This window comes from Aphelocoma coerulescens, chromosome 2, assembly GCF_041296385.1.
Source record: "Aphelocoma coerulescens isolate FSJ_1873_10779 chromosome 2, UR_Acoe_1.0, whole genome shotgun sequence".
Classification (NCBI taxonomy): domain Eukaryota; kingdom Metazoa; phylum Chordata; class Aves; order Passeriformes; family Corvidae; genus Aphelocoma; species Aphelocoma coerulescens.
The window spans coordinates 151624437-151645582 of record NC_091015.1 but is presented as its reverse complement, the minus strand read 5'-3'; the positions used below and the strand labels follow the sequence as shown (position 1 = coordinate 151645582).

At 34.0% G+C, this 21146-nt stretch overlaps 1 protein-coding gene across 3 annotated transcripts in view; it reads left to right on the top strand.

Annotated features, from left to right (window-relative positions):
- Positions 1 to 21146, top strand: part of CSMD3 (CUB and Sushi multiple domains 3) — a 613476-nt gene that overhangs the window by 534529 nt on the left and 57801 nt on the right. For 2 of the 3 annotated variants that reach the window (XM_069006042.1, XM_069006040.1), the window contains 6 exons: positions 1611 to 1799; positions 2193 to 2339; positions 4856 to 5044; positions 8874 to 9059; positions 10413 to 10607; positions 12303 to 12476. In XM_069006042.1, coding sequence (XP_068862143.1) covers positions 1611 to 1799; positions 2193 to 2339; positions 4856 to 5044; positions 8874 to 9059; positions 10413 to 10607; positions 12303 to 12476 — 1080 coding nt within the window. The remainder of the gene's footprint in view (positions 1 to 1610; positions 1800 to 2192; positions 2340 to 4855; positions 5045 to 8873; positions 9060 to 10412; positions 10608 to 12302; positions 12477 to 21146) is intronic. The other variant, XM_069006041.1, reaches the window with a different exon arrangement.

Sequence of the window (21146 nt, the reverse complement as noted above, 5' to 3'; positions counted from 1 at the left end):
GCAGAATTTAAGTAACAATATATTGGTCTTGAAGTTAATGTATTGCAGTAAAGGTATACTTGACAAATGAGCTATTCCTAAGAAAAAATATCCAAGCAAAATAAGATTTATTTGGTAATTTTAAGTATTACAGCTTAGTTTACATCACATTTAGCACTATTTTAAACTATGTCATTTTTTTTTTCTCTGTTTTTGTCTGGTGTGTGTTAGTTGAATGAGCATTTCTTAAAATTCTTGCAAATTTCCTTTAGATGTGAAAATAGTCACTAAATTCCACAAGTTTAGCCAATGCCTATCATCTTATTTTGTTAAAATAGAGCATTGTCCATACAAAACATGTAGCTTTTCCCTTAATTTTGCTTTAAATTAGCTTCTACTTTCAAGATAAAATGAAAATTTCAGAGTAAGAAGATTCAAACTGTATTTTGCATCATAATTAGGGGACCTTGAGCAAATTCTTTAATGGTGACTTTTAACTATATCTCAGATACATTTTCTCCGATTCATAGAAAACTTAGCTACCCAATTCCCAAGGGAATCTATTTAACAGAAACAAGTCTTTAAATTCTCTATAAAATTCCTGAGGGATGTTTAACTGAAAATCCTCAAATTAAGGACAGTTTGCAAGACAAAAGCAGCTGCAGATAAATGAGTGCAGCCAGATTAGTTATGCTCTTCCTGCCCCACTTTTTTATAAAAATATATGTGTACGTACATATATTTGTATGTACATATAAAGCTAAGAGGATTACCTTGTTCATTTTCTTGAGATATGCACAGCACTGTAGTTTTTCAGCCAGGTTCCATCCATATGAGTTTTATTAAGTGGGGTGGAGGTGTTGTATTCAGTCTCTTCTTGAGTAATTGAAAAAAAACACAGGACATGAGAAACAACTTTTTAAGTTTAACAACTAGATGCTAATTTGCAACTGAGATACAAATATTTTTTAAATATATGGGCAGATACAGATCAGTTTGGATGGGTTTGCAGAGGGTTGGACTAGATGATCTTCAAACATTGCTTCCAACCCAAATATTCTATGATTCTTACACAGATTTTTAAGAAGATGAATACACTTTTTCTCTCCCATTCTCTGCTTTTCTGTGTTGTTTGTCTCTCTTCATAGTCCAATAACTTTTTCAACACAAAACCTGATTTTTGTAATTAATGAGACAATATTATTTCCAGTATTCTTAAGAAAACTAAGATCCTATATTTTTTTCCTTGTGTAACTCAGGACTAACTCATTTTCATATAGGGGTGAGTTGTCAATATAAAAAGCTTTTAAAGCTACTTTTTAGCAGTGTTAGGTTCTGAATATACTGAAGGCATTTGTTCATACATCATGAAGCAAACATATTTTTTGAAAAAAGTTCCAATAACATGGTGATATCAACTATTTCTCTTTAATGAGATTATTATTCTGTGGAGACCTAGTGAATCCAGATAAATTCAAAATTAACTCCATCATATTTTAAATCACCATGTTGCTCAATTTAAGGAAATAGAATGAGTAATCCAGTTCTTTTAAACTCAATAAAATCTTGTCAATCACATGAAACAGAAATAATGGGCTTTAGACTGTTTTGCCAATTTTTCTGTTTCACAGTGCTCTGTCCAGCCAATGAGATGCGTCTGGATTCAACAGGAGTAATACTGAGCCCTGGATATCCTGATAGCTACCCAAATCTCCAGATGTGTGCATGGACCATTACTGTGGAAAAGGGTTATAATATCAGCATGTTCTTCGAATTCTTCCAGACAGAAAAGGAATTTGATATACTTGAGGTTTTCGATGGTAACTATAAGATGCATAACTTTGGATGAAACCTTGTCTATATCATAGTATTTTTATATTGCATCTGTCTAATTCTATTGTTTTTGCATATAATAATTTTTCAGTGTAAAAAATCTTAAGCAAATATTTTGATTTGGTATGCTAAAAAACCCTTCTGTATTACTGTATTTTAAAATTGTATGTCATGTTATACATAGAAATAATTTTTGTTTTGAGCAAATACGTAGCTTCCAGTTATAACATATAATTTCAATTTTGAAATTCAGAATAATTTGCCATTTGCTTGAAGAATGTTTTACAAATATATTAATTGTGTGCATAGGGTTTATTGTATGTTATTTTAAACTTTGTAACTCCTCTTTCCTTTCTTTTTTTTCCTTCCTTGGTACCAAGGACCAAATAGTCATAGCCCATTGCTCATATCTCTCAGCGGGGACTATTCATCTTCTCTAAATATAACCAGCAATGGCCATGAAGTCTTTCTCCGATGGTCAGCAGATCATGGCACCAATAAAAAGGGTTTCAGGATAAGATATATAGGTATGCTAATGTGACTTTCTATAGTCCATAAAATTTCAATATGGAATATATGTTTATGTGAAAAGAGTAATATAAGCTATGTTTTGTATCCTTAATTAACCAAACTGAAAGGAAGTCAAACCTGTTCTATCTACATGAACCTGATGACCTCATCTTGTGAGGAAAAAAAAACCCACACGTGTTCTGTAGAGAATTAATAAAAGACAGGGGTTCAAAATGGCATAAGCCAGTACTAAAGATAAAAGAAGCAGCTTCCCCCTTCTCTCTCCCATTTACTTGCACTTGTGTGCCTCTCATACTGAGGTGTTTTTCTAACTGGATCTTTATACAGTTCACCATTAAGAATTTTGGTGGGACAGGGGAAAGCATTTCAATAAGGCAGGAGTGAACAGCTATAAAGTGGAAAAATATGAGACCCTGAAGGGTTGAACACTTTAATTTAAGGTTCAACAGAAGCAGCAAACAGCATTAAAAGAGATAAATTAGTATGTAAAAAAGCCAGTGTTTTATGTGTTATTAATTCAAATTTACATATTTATGAATAATGTGTGGAAATGGTACCTGACAAAGTTAGATTTTAGTAAAATTGCTTTAACAGAATTATTATATAATATTAATTTCACTGGAAAATTATTTTAATCAAGCTAAATTATTTTTGTTGTAATTTACAGCAATTACACAAAATCTATATTTGCTTTTTTATGATGAACAAAGATATGAAAGACACACAAGGAAGAGTACTGGGGATAGTATCTTCAGATATTAAAGAAGTTGTTGGCATAAAGCTGTTTAATTTCACAAAGTAGAGAAAGAAATAAAGAATAAGTATCAAATTCTTCTGCTGTGTGTTTTTATTTCTCCTTACTTAACTTTTGGCTATTTCAAAATTGAAGAAAAATAATTGGGATCAAAACATACTGTGAAACCGTATCAGTGTCATCTTTCCGTTTAGGAGAGGACAGTTTTCTCAGGCTTAAAATATCTGTTGTTAATGAGATAAAATTCACTGTTTACTAGACACAAAATAATATATGGTGGTAATTTTCATTGCACGTATTACCTGTTGGATCTGTTAAAAGAGAAAGAAGAGAAAATTCTTTGTAGTCTTTCCTTACAGGTACTGAGAGAACTGTTGAGAGGTAGACAGAAAATATTTTCTAGTGATTGCTTCACACTGAATTTACTGGTATATTTTCGTATACACTAGAGAAGTAGATGTGTCTTTATCTTTGGTTCTTTCAAGAAAGTGTAAGTCAGGAGAGATTTAGTGTAAGGAAGAAAATATTTTCATAGTATGTGGTCTGAAAGATATAGCAGTACTTCTCATTCTGCTCTTTGATTTAATATGTTTAATAAATGAACAGCCATATAACTCCATTCTGGTCAGAAGAAGCTTTCACAGGAGAAAACCATTGACCTGAAGTAATTAATTAGACATGTAAAGTTTTAAAGAGAGTGAAGCAGCAGTTTGCTGTTTGCCTGAGAAAATAAATATCAATAGTTATCAACATTTTTTTCAAAGCATAAATGAAGCACTTGGAAACAAACTTCCAACACAGTTTTCTTTCCTACAAAAAGGGAAGATGGCTGTGATGGCCAGCAGGCATTAACCAAATTAATCAGAGATCAAGTTAACCTTTTACACAAACAAAATTCATCTTAAACTGGTTACCAGTTTATAAGAGCCTTCTGGTCCACTCCTTTGACAAGATAGACAAACCTAAATTATCTGGTACTCGATGAAAAAGGGAGATAAAGGAAACATAGTAAGTAACCAATGTTTAATATCAGAGTTGTTAAGTACATAAATAATTTCAGATTATAAAAACTGTAACTCTTAGAGACATTATTTGTTCTCATAATGAGCTATGATTCTTTTATGTCTCTAGATAAGACTTCTGTAAGGCTTAATGTGTTCTAAATAAATCAACAGCTAAAATCAGATTAAGTATTTTTTGCCGCAGATTTATTGTGGCAGTCATCAATATCATTAAAATCTATTTTAAATGTTTCACTTCACTTCAGTGTATCAGAGAACTTAAATGAAAGAACTTATTTAGGACCAGAAAGAAAGGACTATTTTAGAAGAGTTATGTTCAAGATGTGCTAGATGTTTCCTTCTTTCAAAAATTCGTATACTACTGAAATTTATAGATATATAATTGCAATATATTTCATCATAAACTAAAGTTCAGTAGCTTATTTGATTTAAAAAGAAGATGGTAAAAAAAACTCCAAACCCCAAAGCTATAGCCAGTTATAAAAGTGAGTTATCACTCTATTTTTTTGGAGGCTACTGAAACCCAAATCTTATAAAGTACTTATAAAGCTCTATTTTTATCACCTTTATATTTTGTGAAATTGCTCAATGCATGCATTATCAGCACAAGACACAACTTTTAGTAATGTTTTCTCAGTGTCCTATCAGATGTCCACTGAGTTCAACAAGAATTTCTCAAGAATTGTTATCTGAATTCTAAACGCGTATTTTATTCATTCAATATTTATGTTTAAAGCTCTCTACTGTAGCACCCCGGAGTCGCCTCTGCATGGTTTCATTGTCAGTCAGACAGGTGGACAGCTCAACAGTATGGTTCGCTGGGCTTGCGATCGAGGCTTTCGGCTCATTGGGAAAAGTACTGCTGTATGCAGGAAGTCTCCATATGGTTATTACTCGTGGGATGTTCCAGTCCCAGCTTGTCAAGGTAAATTCTTTTATTCAAAAATATATACTCTAAGAAACTTTCTATTTCCTTTTCTAATGTAAGCCATCAGTTTTCTGACTTAAAATTAATAGCAGGTAAATATTTTATGGTCATACTTCTGTGCCAAAATTTTTCAACCTCATAAAAACAAATGTACTTTGAAGAAACAGTATTTCAAGAGGATCTAATAAGCCTGACAGATACAAAAAATAGTGCTTTAAGACATAGTGAAGAGTATTTAAGAACTTCATTCTGGTCTAATAATAATTTCTGAAATTTCAGGTAAGTCTTCAAAATGCTGGTGTTCTTTGAGAGCTAATATAATTAAGGTTTTCTGTTTTCCAAGTCTCTGTCTGGTTTTTTATGTATATCTTTGGAAGTGGAAATGTGTTCTGAAGTTTGTGAAAAAGGAATAGATTTTAATGTTTCAGTTTGATTCACAATATTGCCCAAGCTGATGTACAGTGACCAAACATTTCTTTGATAGATTATTTTTAAGGAATTTTGGATAGTTCCTATTTGTCATTTTTTCCTGTCAAATTATCTGATGTGGCAATAACTTATCCTGATACTGTCACGTTTTCCCCTAACTAAAAGATAATTTTCATAGAATCATACAAGGTTTTACTTGGAAGGGACCCTAAAGATCTAGTTCCAATCCCTCTGGGATGGGCAGGAACACTGTTCACTAGACCAGGTTGCTTAAAGCCAATCCAACGTGGCCTAGAACACTTCCAAGGATGGGGCATCCACAATTTCTCTGGGCAGCTTTTCTGTGCAAGTTTCCACATATATGAAATTCAGGTCAAAACTGCTGTAAACTAAAATGTCATTGGGTGACCCTTGGGAGCTCTATTGTTTATATAAAAGTCTGTTATCAAGCATTTGGTGTGCTGGTTTGCATGTTGTTTCTTACAAATTTAAGGTTAAGGGAGGGATTTATTTTTCTTGTGCCACAAGACTGACTGTTAACATGGATAATATGACTCAAAATTTATCAAGTCACTGATGGAGATTATTGAATACTGAAGGAGTAATTAATCTCAATGGTAGATACAGAACATCTCAAGTTGTAGCCAGAATGTATCTGATATATATTTTACTGATTGGTAAAAGAGAGAGAATGTGAATTATGTGCATTCTGTGAATAAACAATGTTGTAGAATTTGTTGGTGGTTAGGATTGTAATCAATGCTGTTTACACGTTACAAGTATTTTGCAAGTGGATATTCATTTTCTATGCTGCTGAATGCTGGCCCTGATGTAACACAGTGGACATTGTTCTGGCAACTCTTGTTATTGTCTCAAAGTCCTTATTATCATTAATATGTGCTTTTGAAGGAAGAGGTTAAGCTAGGCCAGTTGTGCAGTAAACAGTGTTATTTGGTTATACCTTGGTTATACAAGCATATTGTTATCATCTTGGAATTTGCCCAATCTGCAATCCAAGCTGTTGAGGAATTTAAGAAGTAATAAACATGGTCACATGTTTTCATTTTAGTGTCATAGAAGTTGTTTCTTTCTTCAGTGATGGCAAGTGAAATAGTACAGTTTTATCAGATGTTCAGTAAAAGATGGAAGATGGATATTCTGGTTTAATTAACTTGTCAGTTTTTATCTGTCTGGCATCATATCCTCAGACCCTCTGGAATTTTGAATTCAATTACAGTTTATTGGGGTCTTCCATTTCCTAATCAAAGTTTTCTTATTTTCTTTTAAATGTGTATTTGTCTCTAGGTGCCAGTAGATATTGTGACAGCCATTAGGTATATGTTCTTATGGTTGCCAAGATAGGGTGATAGAAAATTAGGAATAGTTTTCTGTGATCTTTTCAGCAGTGTGTCTGTACTGTGGTTTTTGGGGGTTTTTGTTGTTTGTTTTTTTTTTTTAAATTTACATGTCATATGCAAGGGATTTTTTAATGGCAATGCAAGAATATTTTAACATTGATTCTTACACCCCTGCAAGTTGTTATAGGATTGGTGCTTTACCTGTGTCTTAGCTGTGATTATTAGCTTTGGTACTGTGCCACATGGTTATTATATTGCTTATGAAGCAGATCAATTTTATGTCAGATCAGCTCCCAGTAGGGGCAAAAATAGATTGCGCTCTTTTTTTCCAAGTATTTATACATAGTCTGAGAGGATTAACCTTCCTGTGTGGGCATGATAGGTACTTTCTTAGGGCTCAAGATTTGACTTCAAAGTAAGGTACTTCAGACTTAAATGCCTAAGCCCTTTTTTTTCACTTTTTTTTTGATCTGACCTACATTAGATATCTGGTTTTAGAATGCGGAAAATGGTTAGTTTTTATTTTTATTCCCAAAACGGACAGAACATTATTTAGAACCAGATCTTCTCTTGGTACATTATTTTTGTTAAAGAAAATGAATTAAGTAGTGGCTTACACTTTTATTTGCAGTTTTCAACTTGCTACTCTAAGAGAAATGGGAGCCAGCAAGGAGAGGTGCTATGCTGGACCTTTTTCTCAGCAACAAGGAGGGGCTGATGAGAAATGTAAAGCTAGGAAAGGAAAGGAAAGTGACTGTGAAATTACAGAGTACAAAATCCTCAGAGCAGTGAGAAGGGTGGGCACTAGCTACTCTTGACTTCAGAAGAGTAGAATTTGGCCACTTCAGTGATTTTCTTGGTAGACTACCATGGAATAAAGCCTTAGATTTAAGAGGGAACCAAGACACCTGGTTAATAGTCAAGGATCACTTCTTCCAAGCTCAGAAATATCTCATCCTGGCAAAGAGAAAGTCAAGTAGAAACTTCAGGACACCTGCCTGGATGAGCAAAGAGCTCTTGGACAAAATGAAACACAAGAACAAAGCCTAGGGAGGGTGGAAGTGAGGACAGGCACCGTGGGAGAAATACAGACGAAGTGTCCAAGCAACCATGGATCAGGTTAGGAAAGCTAGAGCCATGATAAAATACATCTGTCAAGGGGAACAAGAACAGCTTCTAAAGATATATTGGTGTTAAAAGGAAGACTAGGCAAATTGTTGGCCCTCTCTAGAAGGATGCAGAAGACCTGGTTATCCGGGACATGGAGACAGCTGAGATACTTAGCAGTGGTTTTGATTCAGTCTTCGCTGACAAGTGCTTCAGCTGCACTTCCCAAGTCACTGATGACAAAGACGAGGGCTAAAACAAGCCTACAGGAAACCTGGAGAGGGACATTTTACAAGGGCATGCAGGCCTTAGGCCTTAATAGGATAGGTGGGAATGGCTTTAAAATGAAAGAGGATTGGTTCAAATCACACATCAGGAAGGAATTCCTTACTGTGAGGGTGGTGAGGCACTGGAACCGGTTGCCCAGGGGAGTTGTAGATGCCCCATCACTGGAAGTGTTGAAGTCCAGGCTGGACAGAGTTTTAAGCAACCTGATCTAGTGAAAGATGTTCCTGCCCATTGCAGAGGGATTGGAACTAGATCTTTAAGGTCCCTTTCACCCCAGGCCATTCTATGATTCTGTGATTCAGTATTTTCAAAAGGGTATTTTCTTTCTGCTTTCCAGGTTGAAAAAATAGAATCTTGAAAGTTGCTTTTTGTGTTTTGCTGGAGGTCACAAAGTTTGAATGGTTAGCTGCAGAGTTATGAACCCTTGTTCTTATTTTTTACTTCCTCCATCAAAATGCAAAAGCTTCATTGGATTCAATTCCCTAAAATTTTAAGAGCATTTATTTGCATGCTAAAAACACACATTAATGAGTTAAAAATTAATGAGTTAAAATTTTTTTATGAATTTAAGACTAGTGATGTTGCAATGCATAAGCTCTTTGAGCTCAGTGGATATAAAAACCTTTGTCTTTCTCTCTACTCAGCAATATCTTGTGGAATTCCTAAAGCTCCAGTAAATGGTGGGATATTAACTACAGATTACTTAGTTGGCACTCGCGTTACTTATTTTTGCAATGATGGATACAGGCTATCAGCCAAAGAGCTTACTACTGCAGTCTGCCAGCCGGATGGTACCTGGAGCAATCACAATAAAACACCTCGCTGTGTAGGTGAGTAACATGTAAAAAGTCTCTGGTGAGTAAAAAGCTTTCTGTACATTTTTTTTATTTACCCAGGGCACAAATCTTCACATGACTTAAACTTTCATCTTCAGGTTACTTCAATCTATGAATTATTGTTGGTATTAAATTACTATGAAATACATATATGAAATATACATAACTAAGAGATGTTGAAACAACAGCATAAGCAGAATAAATATGCTAGAGCTTATAGAATACAATCAAACAGCAGAATAAATATAGTACAGCTTAAAGAATGCAATCAAACTAATAATTCATTTACAGTTAAATCAAAGTTAATGGTTGTAGAGGTTTTTTGCAAAAGTCATCTCTTCAGTGAGAGCTGCACAATTCATATACTGTTAACAAACCCTTTTTTACTATCCTCTGTGAATTGCAAAACCTCTGTGATAATTGTTTGAAACTACTGCTTATTATTTATATTCGTCCCATCATTATAGTCCTACACCATCTAAACTTGGGGTATCATCACTGCAGATAAAATTCATTTTACTCCCAAAAAGAAGTGGATATCAGCAGTTACAAATAGGATATGAAAACCTAGGTGATTGTAGAGACCAATACAGGGATGTCAGTGTCTCATGCGCATTAGAATTTGGATTATCTCACCCAATGAATTTTGGAAATGAAAGCAAATTAACACTGGAGTATTTTTCAAGGATTTCCGCTTTCTTCTTTTTTTCTTCTTGTTTTTGAAAATTTCATTCTGTCATGAATTTTCCTCTTTCTCAAAAACCAATGAAAATAGAGAAAAACAAAGTAGGAAAAATTGTTATGCTTATATTATTATTTATTATATTAGTGTTGTGGAATGTTTTTATTCCATACCTGGAGGAAGAACGCTTAGAATTAAGAAATGAGACAAAAATATATAACTGTTGAAAAACAACTTGGATATGGATATTATTTCATCTGTCACCAATGTGCAGTCTCTCAAATAAGTCTATCATATCTCATAGAGTTTACCTGGGTAGAAAAATAATTCCTCCGTTTAAATCTACTTAAAATTTTAGTAAAGATTCTGGTGCCTGATGTAAAGTGTCACGGAAGGTCTACCTACAGTGAATTCAACCATGGTATAGCTTTTATCTACATCAGCTGCATCACTCTGCATACACAATCCCTGTTCTCTCTGGATCATTATTAATTAAATGAGACAACTAATAACCTGCTAACCACAGGCAATTTCAAATACAGCCTTAGTTTTCAAAGATTATGTCACTGTGTTTAAAATACATTTATTGATTAATAATGGTACAGATTTTCCCAATTTGCCTGTACTAAGCCACCAATAACTATGTGTTTTTGTTATTTTGGAAGTTGTTACATGTCCAAGCATCAATTCTTTTACCCTGGAACATGGAAGATGGAGAATAGTGAATGGTTCACATTATGAGTATAAAACAAAAGTAGTTTTCAGCTGTGATCCTGGGTATTATGGTTTGGGGCCAGCATCTATCGAGTGTCTTGCTAATGGCACCTGGAGTTGGAGAAATGAGCGGCCTTACTGCCAAAGTGAGTACATGTTGTATCTGCATCCGCTGTACAGATTTCAGGAAAAAATATTTTATAGGGTGAATTAGAAATAAACCAATTTAGTATTCAAAATAAGCTAATGAGAAAAAGTGTTTCTTGGCTGGAATTCCTGGATATCCTAAAGGCTGTTATTTACAAATATAATACATTGGATTTAGTGACAAGGACATATCTGTAAGCACACTTCTGGGTTTTAAAGGTCCCTGAATTTATAAAGGTACATAGAAGTAGTAAGAGAATATTTTCCTATATATATTTTTAGGTCAGGAATGCTGTAAGGTCTTGAAAAACGCAAAACCTTTGTGTCCTGTCTGCATACTTGATAAATAAAATAATCTCTCCTTTCAGCTAGTTACCATGTAGCATGCATTTGCTCATATCCACATCATCCTACCATTAGCTAATATGCTGATAACCTAGAATAGTTAATTTTCAAAAAAATAAATAATTAATATTCAGATATTTAAACCAACTGAAGATGTAGCTACAATTGTTTTTCCCACTCCCACTGCTGTGAAAAGCACATTTCTTTATAAATTTAAATTTAGACATCTCGTTTTTCAAAACTGTGGTGTTTTGGTTACAATTTGAAGCCATAAAACTCTCTCTTTATGGAATCCTGTGTGATGTACCTTCTGACAGTGGGATATAACTGTGCTTTTGGTACCTGTATCAAAAGTGTGTATCTGCATGTTTATGTATAAATCCACATATACCTAAAAAGTCTGTAGATAAGCCAGATAACTGTGGCTTAAAATATATTTCTAATTCATTCACAATACATATGAAAAAAAAGTGGTTTAAAAAAGCAAGTTCAAAGACAGATTAATTATTCTGGAAATTAACCTTGAGTTCTTTATAACTGGAAATATAATTTATAATTGAGAGAATTTTTAAAAGTTAATTGCAATATTTCATCTCTGCTAGTGTTAAAAGTACTGTGTATATGTCTGTACCTCTGTCTCTCTCTCTGTATATATATATATATATTCTACATACTAAAGAGGTATTTGTATCCCTCTTTGCTTTAAAAGAAACTATTTTTAACTATGTTTTCTTTGAAATATTATGAAATTTTCTTCTAGGCATAAAGTGTGCTACCTAATTTCAGCCTCTTATTTACTAATAATAAATTGACTTTGTTAATTATTAAAATAAAATTGAAAAAGAAAAATACTATTTTAATTGAAAAAAAATGCTCCCAGTTGTAAATAAATAGCAAGGAATTCCATTAATGCCGTTCACTCTTTATAAAAATGTAATGTGTGAATGCATTTCATTATGACCTAGGCGATCCAAATGGCCTATTCCTAAAGAAACATAACTTTAAAACTGATAGCAATTGTGAGGTTCCAGCATGCAGAAAGTACTTGATAAAAACAAGGTAATTAAACAGCATTTAATAATGTTTTGAGTGGCTTTTTAAACTTCACAGAATTATTTTAATTGTTCTTCCCCCTCTCTTTCTTAAGTATAATTTCTGGGGAAGGAATAGCTTTTGTTTGCAGGTTTTTAATCTATGTTTTCTACAGATTTCTCCAAAATATTTCAAGGTGTGAAATTTATTTATCTGATCGACTGGTTGATAATTATTATTGGTTGATAGGGATTATTGTATGTGTGTTTGTGATTCTCAGCTGTATACTTGTGTTTTGTTTTTGTTTTGCCATGAAGTTATTTCCTGTGGAGAACTTCCTACACCTCCAAATGGAAATAAGATTGGAACTCAAATCACTTATGGATCGACAGCTATATTTACTTGTGACTCAGGATACATGCTAGTTGGCTCTGCAGTGAGGGAATGTCTGTCATCTGGACTCTGGAGAGGAATTGAAACCAGGTGTTTAGGTATGGATTCTACTGTCATGACTTGTCTATTTTCTGTCTCTCTAGGAGACAAAAGTAAGCAAAGTGATCTCCTTGTCTTTTTCTATTAGCAGATACATTGAAGAGAGCTCTGCATGTGTGGCTGGGCTGCATTGTTTTTCTCAACAAATTATAACTATGTTTATATTTTCAGAAATATTAATATCTTCACAACATGCAAAATCTGTGTTACTGTATTTTTGTTTATGTCTTTAAAGTAGAACTATACATAAACAGCAAGACAGGTTGATTCCATACGTGTCAGCTCTAATACTTATCCTCAGTAAAATATCTGCACAGTAAACCTGATCTAAGTGGTTGTGTTATAGAATTAAACTGTATTCTTGAAAAGATACAGAAGGAGGAAAAAAAGTTGGTGGAAACTTTGGCAGGACCACTGCAGCTTTATTTCTAAGAGAAAGTCACTATCCAGACACTTTTTTCAGAATTTGAGACCCTTCACTTGTACAAGTTTAGGTATCTTCTCTTATTTAAGGCAACTTCACAGTTGACTGAATTATCTATTATAAAATGAACACCTGAAACAATTTCAGGGCTTCTTTCTGATTCATCATGTGTACCTTGAGCTGGGTTATTGTATTTACTGTAGAGACATTCATTTTAACTCTATATATAATAAAAATTTTAATTTCAGTTGAAATCAAAAGTATGCTAGTATTCCAATTTAGAATCAAATATGTACGTCATATTGTATCTTGTCATTTGTGGAGGCATGAGTATATAACAGAATATCCATAAACTGATAATTTCAGAAAACTGAACTAGCATATACACTAAATACAGGGATTTGTTGCAATATCTTTGTATGGATTGCCATTCTCTTTTTTAAACTACTTTCTATCCCAAATAATTTTTCTTCTGTAAAACTGCATTATTTGCTAATTTCACTTAAGTGAATGACTCATGAATGAGCAAAAGTGTTGCTTATCAAGCTACAGGTCTGAAGCTGGAATGTTTACTGGCATATAACAGAGAGGGATAGAGGCTTTGTTTATTTTACTTTCAACTTAAAAGAGGACCCCTACTTCTCAGAAGAGATTCATTATTATTTAGTTCATATGCTATAATGTCCAGTAACAGTAAACACTTAACAACTATATAACTAGAGGAGGAATACACTAATCTAAAACACACCTATTGCATCAGACTAATAGGACTACAATAAATCTTTAAATGCATATCTTTAAAGCTTTATTGTGGCAAATTGTTGAAGATGGCATGAAAACAAGTATTACTCAGAGAATTAGAGTATACATCATACACAGCACACAAAAAATGTATACTTTGCAGAATAAAACAAAAAAGTAAAGCTAGCGACAGAGAAAATTTATAAAAGGTAGAGTAATGGCTGCCATAATTTCTCTTGCAACAACACTGCCTACTGTGTTACATCACTGTGCAGGAATGAGCTCCCTGCAGACTCAGAATTAACTCAGTTGAATTCTTGTTTCTTCCATAAGTAATTTGAGAATTAAGATAGAGGGATGAGTTCAGCTAATGATAAATCAGAAATAAGAAATATTTTTAAGAAAGTTGTTGTCAGAACGTGGAAGAAATGGAGGACATTAAAGAAATAGAATATGGGAGAAAGGAGATGAAATAGGGCAGGCTGACTTACAGCGTGGGTATTTTAATGGTTCAAGTAATTAATTTTTGTGCAACTTATCATTAAATTCTGGTGTTTGTTTTCAATAACTGAAAAATAGTGGGAAAAAAATTCACTTTCTATTTCTGATGTTTCACTGCTCTTAGCTGTAAACCTTTTTTATCATTTATCTCAGAGCCTCTCCACTTTTACTTTCTGAGAAATGTAGTTGTTCTGGGACTGAAGTGATTACCAGTGTATTTCTGTTTTAAGTTTTGAGGATGCCCTTAAGAGTACACTCAGATGACATACATGAAATCCTACAGGATAACATAATACCCTTTTCAAGTATTTTGTTTAAAAATTCAAGGTTTTTTTTGAAAGTGCTACTGAAATAATTGCATTTAATTGTTGGGTTAAATATCCTGACTTTAATTCCAGTTATGTGTAATTTTAAGAATTTATGAAATGTGGAGTAAACAAGAATCTAAATACCTGCAGTAGAACTTTAAACTAGTTCATGGTGAACCTAATCAGATATAGATGAGAATTAGAACTGAGGTAATGTTTAAATCACCAAAAATATTGACTAAAATCCAAGTTGTGTTATTGCACGACATTGTGAACAGCAGTGTATAATTTTGATAACAGCCATAATAGTGTGAGAATATTATGATAGGTTTCACAGCTCTTTTTTGTCTTTCTTTTCTCATTCTGGCTTTTATTAAAAGATGGATAACTTTCTGGGTGTTGAATCTGTGGCAAAAACTAGAACACTTAACACAACTGCCTTCTTTTCTCAATCTCACTTTTTTTTTCTTTAAAGAATGCCTAAATGACAAAGTAATACTTCATGAGTAATCACATTATTATAATAGTAGGAAATTGATTTCTGGATCCTTATTCTCCATAGCTGCTGAGAAGAAACAATATTCAAATTGAAAAAAATAAATAAAACAAAACAGAATAGAGCTTCTGAAGTAATTCTGTTGTCAAAGTTTAAAAACCTAAATGTCTCAGGACATTTTATTGTGAAAAAGTCACTTTTATCTTTTAGAATAAAATAACAGGCAAAGATTAAAATCATGACAGTTGTGTCTCCAAGGTTACAAACTGCCTCTCACAATTTACTGTGCTTGATCTTCTTCTATACTGGTAACACTGCAGCTGTCTATGTAATAAACCCTGAGAAACATTCAGAAACATAGAATAGATTTTTACTGACTATCCTACTTATAAAAAGAGACTGACAAGTCTGCGATTTCTTTATACATTTTCCTCTTGGAAAAATATTTAAATATTCAACAAGAAATTGGTTATTGTCTGTTTACATGAAAGCTTTGTATGTTTACAGTATTTACAGGTGACATATTTACAATTTTATATTTTACATTATTTCTTTTATTTATTATATTGATTTTATTTGCTTTAATATAATGTCAGGAATAACACTGATCATAAAAACATATATTATCATAATTATTAAAAGTTTTGATTTTTTTAGCATATTTATTTTAATGCCTGTAATCAGATAGACTCAGCAACTTCTGGAACAATGTTTTTTTTCAGTTCTGCATATTAGTATTAAATCTCAAATAAAGATAAATGATGAAATATGATTAAATTTTTAAAGGTCTGTAAGATCTCATATTTTGTTGTTAATTGTGACATGATTAAATGATGTTAATTCTGTTCATTCGGAGAACACCTTTATAACAGTGTCCCTATGTTTAAAATGCAAAAAGGAAGAATGGAGTTTATTTGAAGTGTGGCATAAGGCATAAGGAAGTGTGGTTCCAATACATGGCTAGTACTAGAGGAGCTTTCAATAAAGACAGATGGGTAGAAGAAAAGAGCTGTTAAGGTTAGTGTGTCCATTAAATATCAACATTTGCACTTCCCAAACAATAATATCAGGAATACCTTTCATCTCCTAAGAGAAAGGCTAGACTTCACATACTGTGTTTTTGTCTGAATTAACAAATAATCCAGCAGAATGATCAAATCATGAAACAAATAATTGATTCTAAATTATCTACATTTGCATTACATATGGCTCAGAGAATTTTCCTTGGACTATATCTGGTCCAGTCCTCTGGGCTATATGTCATCATTACTAATATGGTTCTAAGTAGACAAAAAGATCTGTCAATAATTTTGACCACTTTTTCTCCAAAAGGAGATGGAACACATGTTTTGTGCACCAAGCTGAGCTTTTCAATGTGCTTCCTCTGACAGGAAGCTAACTTGTTCATAGTAAAACCACTCAGCACATTTAAGACTTAGAAGGAAGATCTGAACCAAAATTCTTATGTAGACATGTTTGATGTATTAGCTGGGGAATTATTTATCCCAGTTTTACTCAACTCTTTTTTCATACAAAAATACCAGTTTAAAATGCTAATGAATCGTTGGCAGATTGTTACTCGTAAAGGAAAAACCAGTTATCTATCAGCTCTGTAGAGAACAATGCTGTTAATGGAGTAAAAAGAATCACAGACATACCATCTGGGGCAAAGCAAGCATGTAAGCTAACAGCAGAGAATGTTCACTGCATTAATCTATCAGTGGTAGTTTTTACATTTTCTCAATCAGTTTTCAGTCACTGAAAGGTTTCTGTGGCTATATAACCCCTGAAGTGTAACCTCTCTTCCACTATTTTCATTCTGGAAACTTCTGGAAAAATATATAAGCAACTAACTTCTTCGTCTTCACTGTTTTTAAATATCTTTTTTAAACTCTTGGTATTTCAATTAAGGGGGATTCTGTATCTCTAGTGATACTGAATTAATATATCTAGAGTTAGCCATATGCTTCTCTTTGTTCTTCAGTACTGCTGCATAATAATAACAACTAGACTTTCAAATTAGGTATATGATATTTCATCTTTAAAGAACTATTCAGCTATTTCAAGGAATTCAGCAGAGAACTTCCCTCTGTGGGCCATGGATTAAAAATGATTTAAAATAGCTTAACCATTCATCCTGAACAGTTTTAGTACAGCTTGAATAGCTGTCAAGATGAGGCTCTTCTGAAAATTGCAAGAGAAATGCCCCAAGCCCTGTTTTGTCCAGGGCGCTGCCTTCTTATATTTTTTTATGAAATGCAAGCCCTGTAAAGAAGAAAAAAATGCCAGAAAATAATTCTTCCCTTTTCAGCTGAGGTCATCTTGATGGGTTAATTAACTTTGTTGAATAATAAATAACATAAATCTCTGTTTTCAATAATACATTGGTATGTAGATTTTTTTCACTACTGTGCTCATGTTTGACACTACTGACAACTAAAATAAGCATAGGCATGTTTTTGCCATTTAATGTAAAGATTCTGTATTCATTTATTCTTACTCTTTTCATCTCATAAAACAACCTGCAGAAAAGAAACCTCATTTACATCTATGGTTTCAAAGGTTCTGACACAAAGTTATTATGCTCATTCTTCATTGCTAGAGCTGGATTTCATGTCAAATTAGGTAATTTATTTGGTGCTCACAGGTTATTAATATCCTTTATTCCCACTCTTTGACTAATTTTGTTTTTTAATAATATTTCATGCAATTATTCTTCTCAAGTTTTTCTAGACTGGAAATTGAGAATGTTATATTGCTTATTTCCCCTCTCAAATCTGCTACACAGTAAAACCTTCACATTTAGTCTCTTTTAATATCTTTTTTTGCAGCTTTCACTTGTCTTTGCAAAAGTGGCATCTTTTGATTCAGTATTACAAGTTACATTAAGACCCAGGGGTCTCATCTGGATTCATAGAACTGCTACATAGGTCTTTTATATCCATGTCATAGAAAAAAATTGACCTGGTCTTATGGTACAGCACCAAAAGAGAGATATTGACAATGGACAAAGTGGTAATGAAAATAGTCTAGAATATTTTAGCCTAAAGAAGTCTAGAATTCTAATTTAGTGTGAAGTCAGCTATTTACTACTAGGATATTAGACTATACTTATTTGTCACAAAGCCCTTATAATAAGAGTTGCAATGAAAGTCCTGAGAAACAATTGCTATCAGAATTGATCATAAAAACTACCAGAATATACAGTAATAAATATGAGCATGTCCTTAATGTATAATGAACATCTTGGAATTATTTTCTTAGGTAGCTTAATAGAAAAATGTTAAAGGTAAGAATTCTACTAAAATTAATGATAAAAATAAATAAACACCTTACTTTTAGAAGAAATGCAACAAATCCAGAATAGAATTGAAGAGAAATTAAGTAATATTATTCATTCAAATAAAGGTGTTGACGGTGATAGTTTTTGTTTGGGAGTGTGCTAGTTTGAAAACAAACCAGTGGGAGGCACCAAGTCAGAATAACAATTTAATGGAAATTAAAGAAAAGGAAAAGAAAGCAAAAGAAAGCACTGACAGAGTCAAGATACAACCTGAGTCCCTGTTAGGCAGGGTGGTGGTAGCAGTCCTCTGAAGTGGTGATCCTGTAATAGAAGGGGTCTGCTCTTCCTCAGAAAGTCCAGTGGTGGCTGTGGGGCTCCTGTCCTCTGGAAATCCAGTGGAAAGAGTGTCTCTGGTGTTCAGAGTCCCAGATTATATCCACGATGGGATGCTTGGTTCCTCCCTCTGGGTGGAGCATCTCACAATAGGGTAATGAGTCATGAGGCCAGGTGTTGATTAGGCTCGTTAACAGAAGATGGTCTGGAGGGAGTTATCTCTGAGTCATGCAGCAGGATAATGATGGGCCATTAACAGAAAGATAGTCTGGGGGGAGGAGGCAAGGAAACACTGGCCCACCTGATTTCCACAGCTCATGAGGATGGTAATAGAATACACCTCAACCCAGGACAGGGAGTTGTTTGGGTTTTTCTTCCTCTATGCCTTTTTTTTTTTTCCCTTGATGTTGGAGAAGTAATGATAGCAACTACTATAAGTTGAGGTCTTTATTTTCTCTGGCAGAAAACATCTGTATCGATGTGTGAAATACAGTGGGAAAATAAAAGAATAAAAGTTCTGGAAAATATTAATGAGTCTCTGTTGGATCTTAGGGAATTTACTCAGCTGCATGAATCAGTGGAAATTCCAGTAAAGTTCTCTAATGTTCTCTTAACAGGAACTATGTATACCATTATATACACTTTTCATAGCAAACATAGTGAACTGCTTACCACATGCACCTACATGACATATGTCAATTATTTTATTTGAAAATCAAACAAATAATACTGAACCCATCATTTTGGGGTGTTGGATTGTTTTGGTTTTGGTGGTTTTTTCCCTCTTTTTTTTTGTTTGGTTTCGTTTTAATGAGGTTTTTTATATCCCTAAGTCACACTAAACTTGCCATAAAAAGCAGAGTAAAATGGCAAAAAACCCTGCAAATCCCCAAGGTTTGTTTATTTTTTTTTTTAAATTTCTTTTTATATTTGAGATAAAAAGTGTGTCAAAAGCCTGGTATATTCTGCTTTTAAATGATATTTAATTCCTTAACGCTTTCACCGATTGATTTAGAATTCTGCTATGATAGAACTACAGTTTTATAACACAGCTTTATAGTATTCTTCATGCATTCAGATTTATTTCTTTTTCAGTTTAGAAATCTTACACAGGGATAGAATTAGGCTCTACTGTTTCAAAAATATCTTTCATTACTAGTAGTGAGAACTTCACAATTGGTCATGCAATATAGTTGGTGCTCCAAAGATATAACTGTTACGCAGAGTAGGAAGAAATAATCAAGACAGAGGGACTTGAAGTAATAGAATCAGAACAGCCCAAGTTGGAAGGGAATTTGAAAAATCATCTGATCCAACATTTTGTGGCAAAGGAAGCTGAGATGGGATTATCTAACAAACCTGTTTAGTCACATTTTGGAAACATCCAGTGATGTGGACTCCCATCACATTCCTGGCTGGATAGGTTGTTCCAGGGAATGCTTGTTCTTACTGTCAAAAGAATTCTTTTTTATCTCATTATGGAACCTTTCCACGTGCACCTTGCACCCATTGCCCCTTGTCCTCTCCATGTGACTCAGTGTGAAGAGAGACACCATTATCTTTGTAGCCACCCTCTAAGTACTGGAACACTGTGATGAGGCCCCGCCCGAGCCTTCTCTTCTTCAGGAAGTAATGCCTTCAGCCTTTCCTCATAGGAGAGGTTTTTCAGCCCTTTGATAATTTTCATAGTCCTCCTTTGCAGTCTGTCTGTGTTTCTCTGCATCTTTCATGTGCAGCCTGGCAAGCACTGAGTAGACTGGGATGATCTCTACCACTGCTAATAATGTTTCTGCAGATGCAGCCCAGCATCCATTTTGCCTTCACTGTTGCAGCCACACACACTGCTGACTCATGGTAAGCTTCTTGTCCACCAGGACCCCCAGGTCCCTTTCAGTGACACTGTTCCCCAGCCACACAGATCATGGCCTGCTCTGGGCTCTTTGGTTGTGTCATCCCAGGAGCAGAACCTTGCAGGTGTTTTTGTTAACCTCACAGTACAGTTCTTGCTCGCCTGCTCCTCCAGCCTGTCCAGGACTCTCTGTAAGATGTCTCTTGCTTCTCACATGTCTGCCTCACCACCAGTCTGGTGTCATCAGCAAACTTGGTGAGGCTGCTTTCAATCCCATCATCCAGTTCATTTAGGAAGATATTCAACATCATGGGGCCCATTACTGATCCTTAGGAAATCCTGCTTGTGATAGGCTTCCAGCCTGAGTGAAAACCATTGATCACCACCCTTATAGTGCAGCCTGTTGGCCAATTCTCTACCCATCTTAAAGACCACCCACCCAATCTGTATCTTGCCCTTTTGTGCAGGAAAAGGCTGTGGGAAATGGTGTTGAATACTTTGCTGAATTTCAGGTAAGCAACAGCCACTACCCTTCTCCTTGTAAATAGCAGTTGTTGAAGAAAGTCAAAAGAAAAGAAAAAAGAAAGAAAAAAGAGAAATTCAAAAGTCAGAAGAAGTCAAAACTAGAGTCTGAGAGGTTTATGACAGTGAAAGGAAGCAGGGTAAGAGGATGAAATTTTTAAATTACTTTAAATTTTCTGGAGCGAGACTGGGACTTTACTGCAAGAGATACA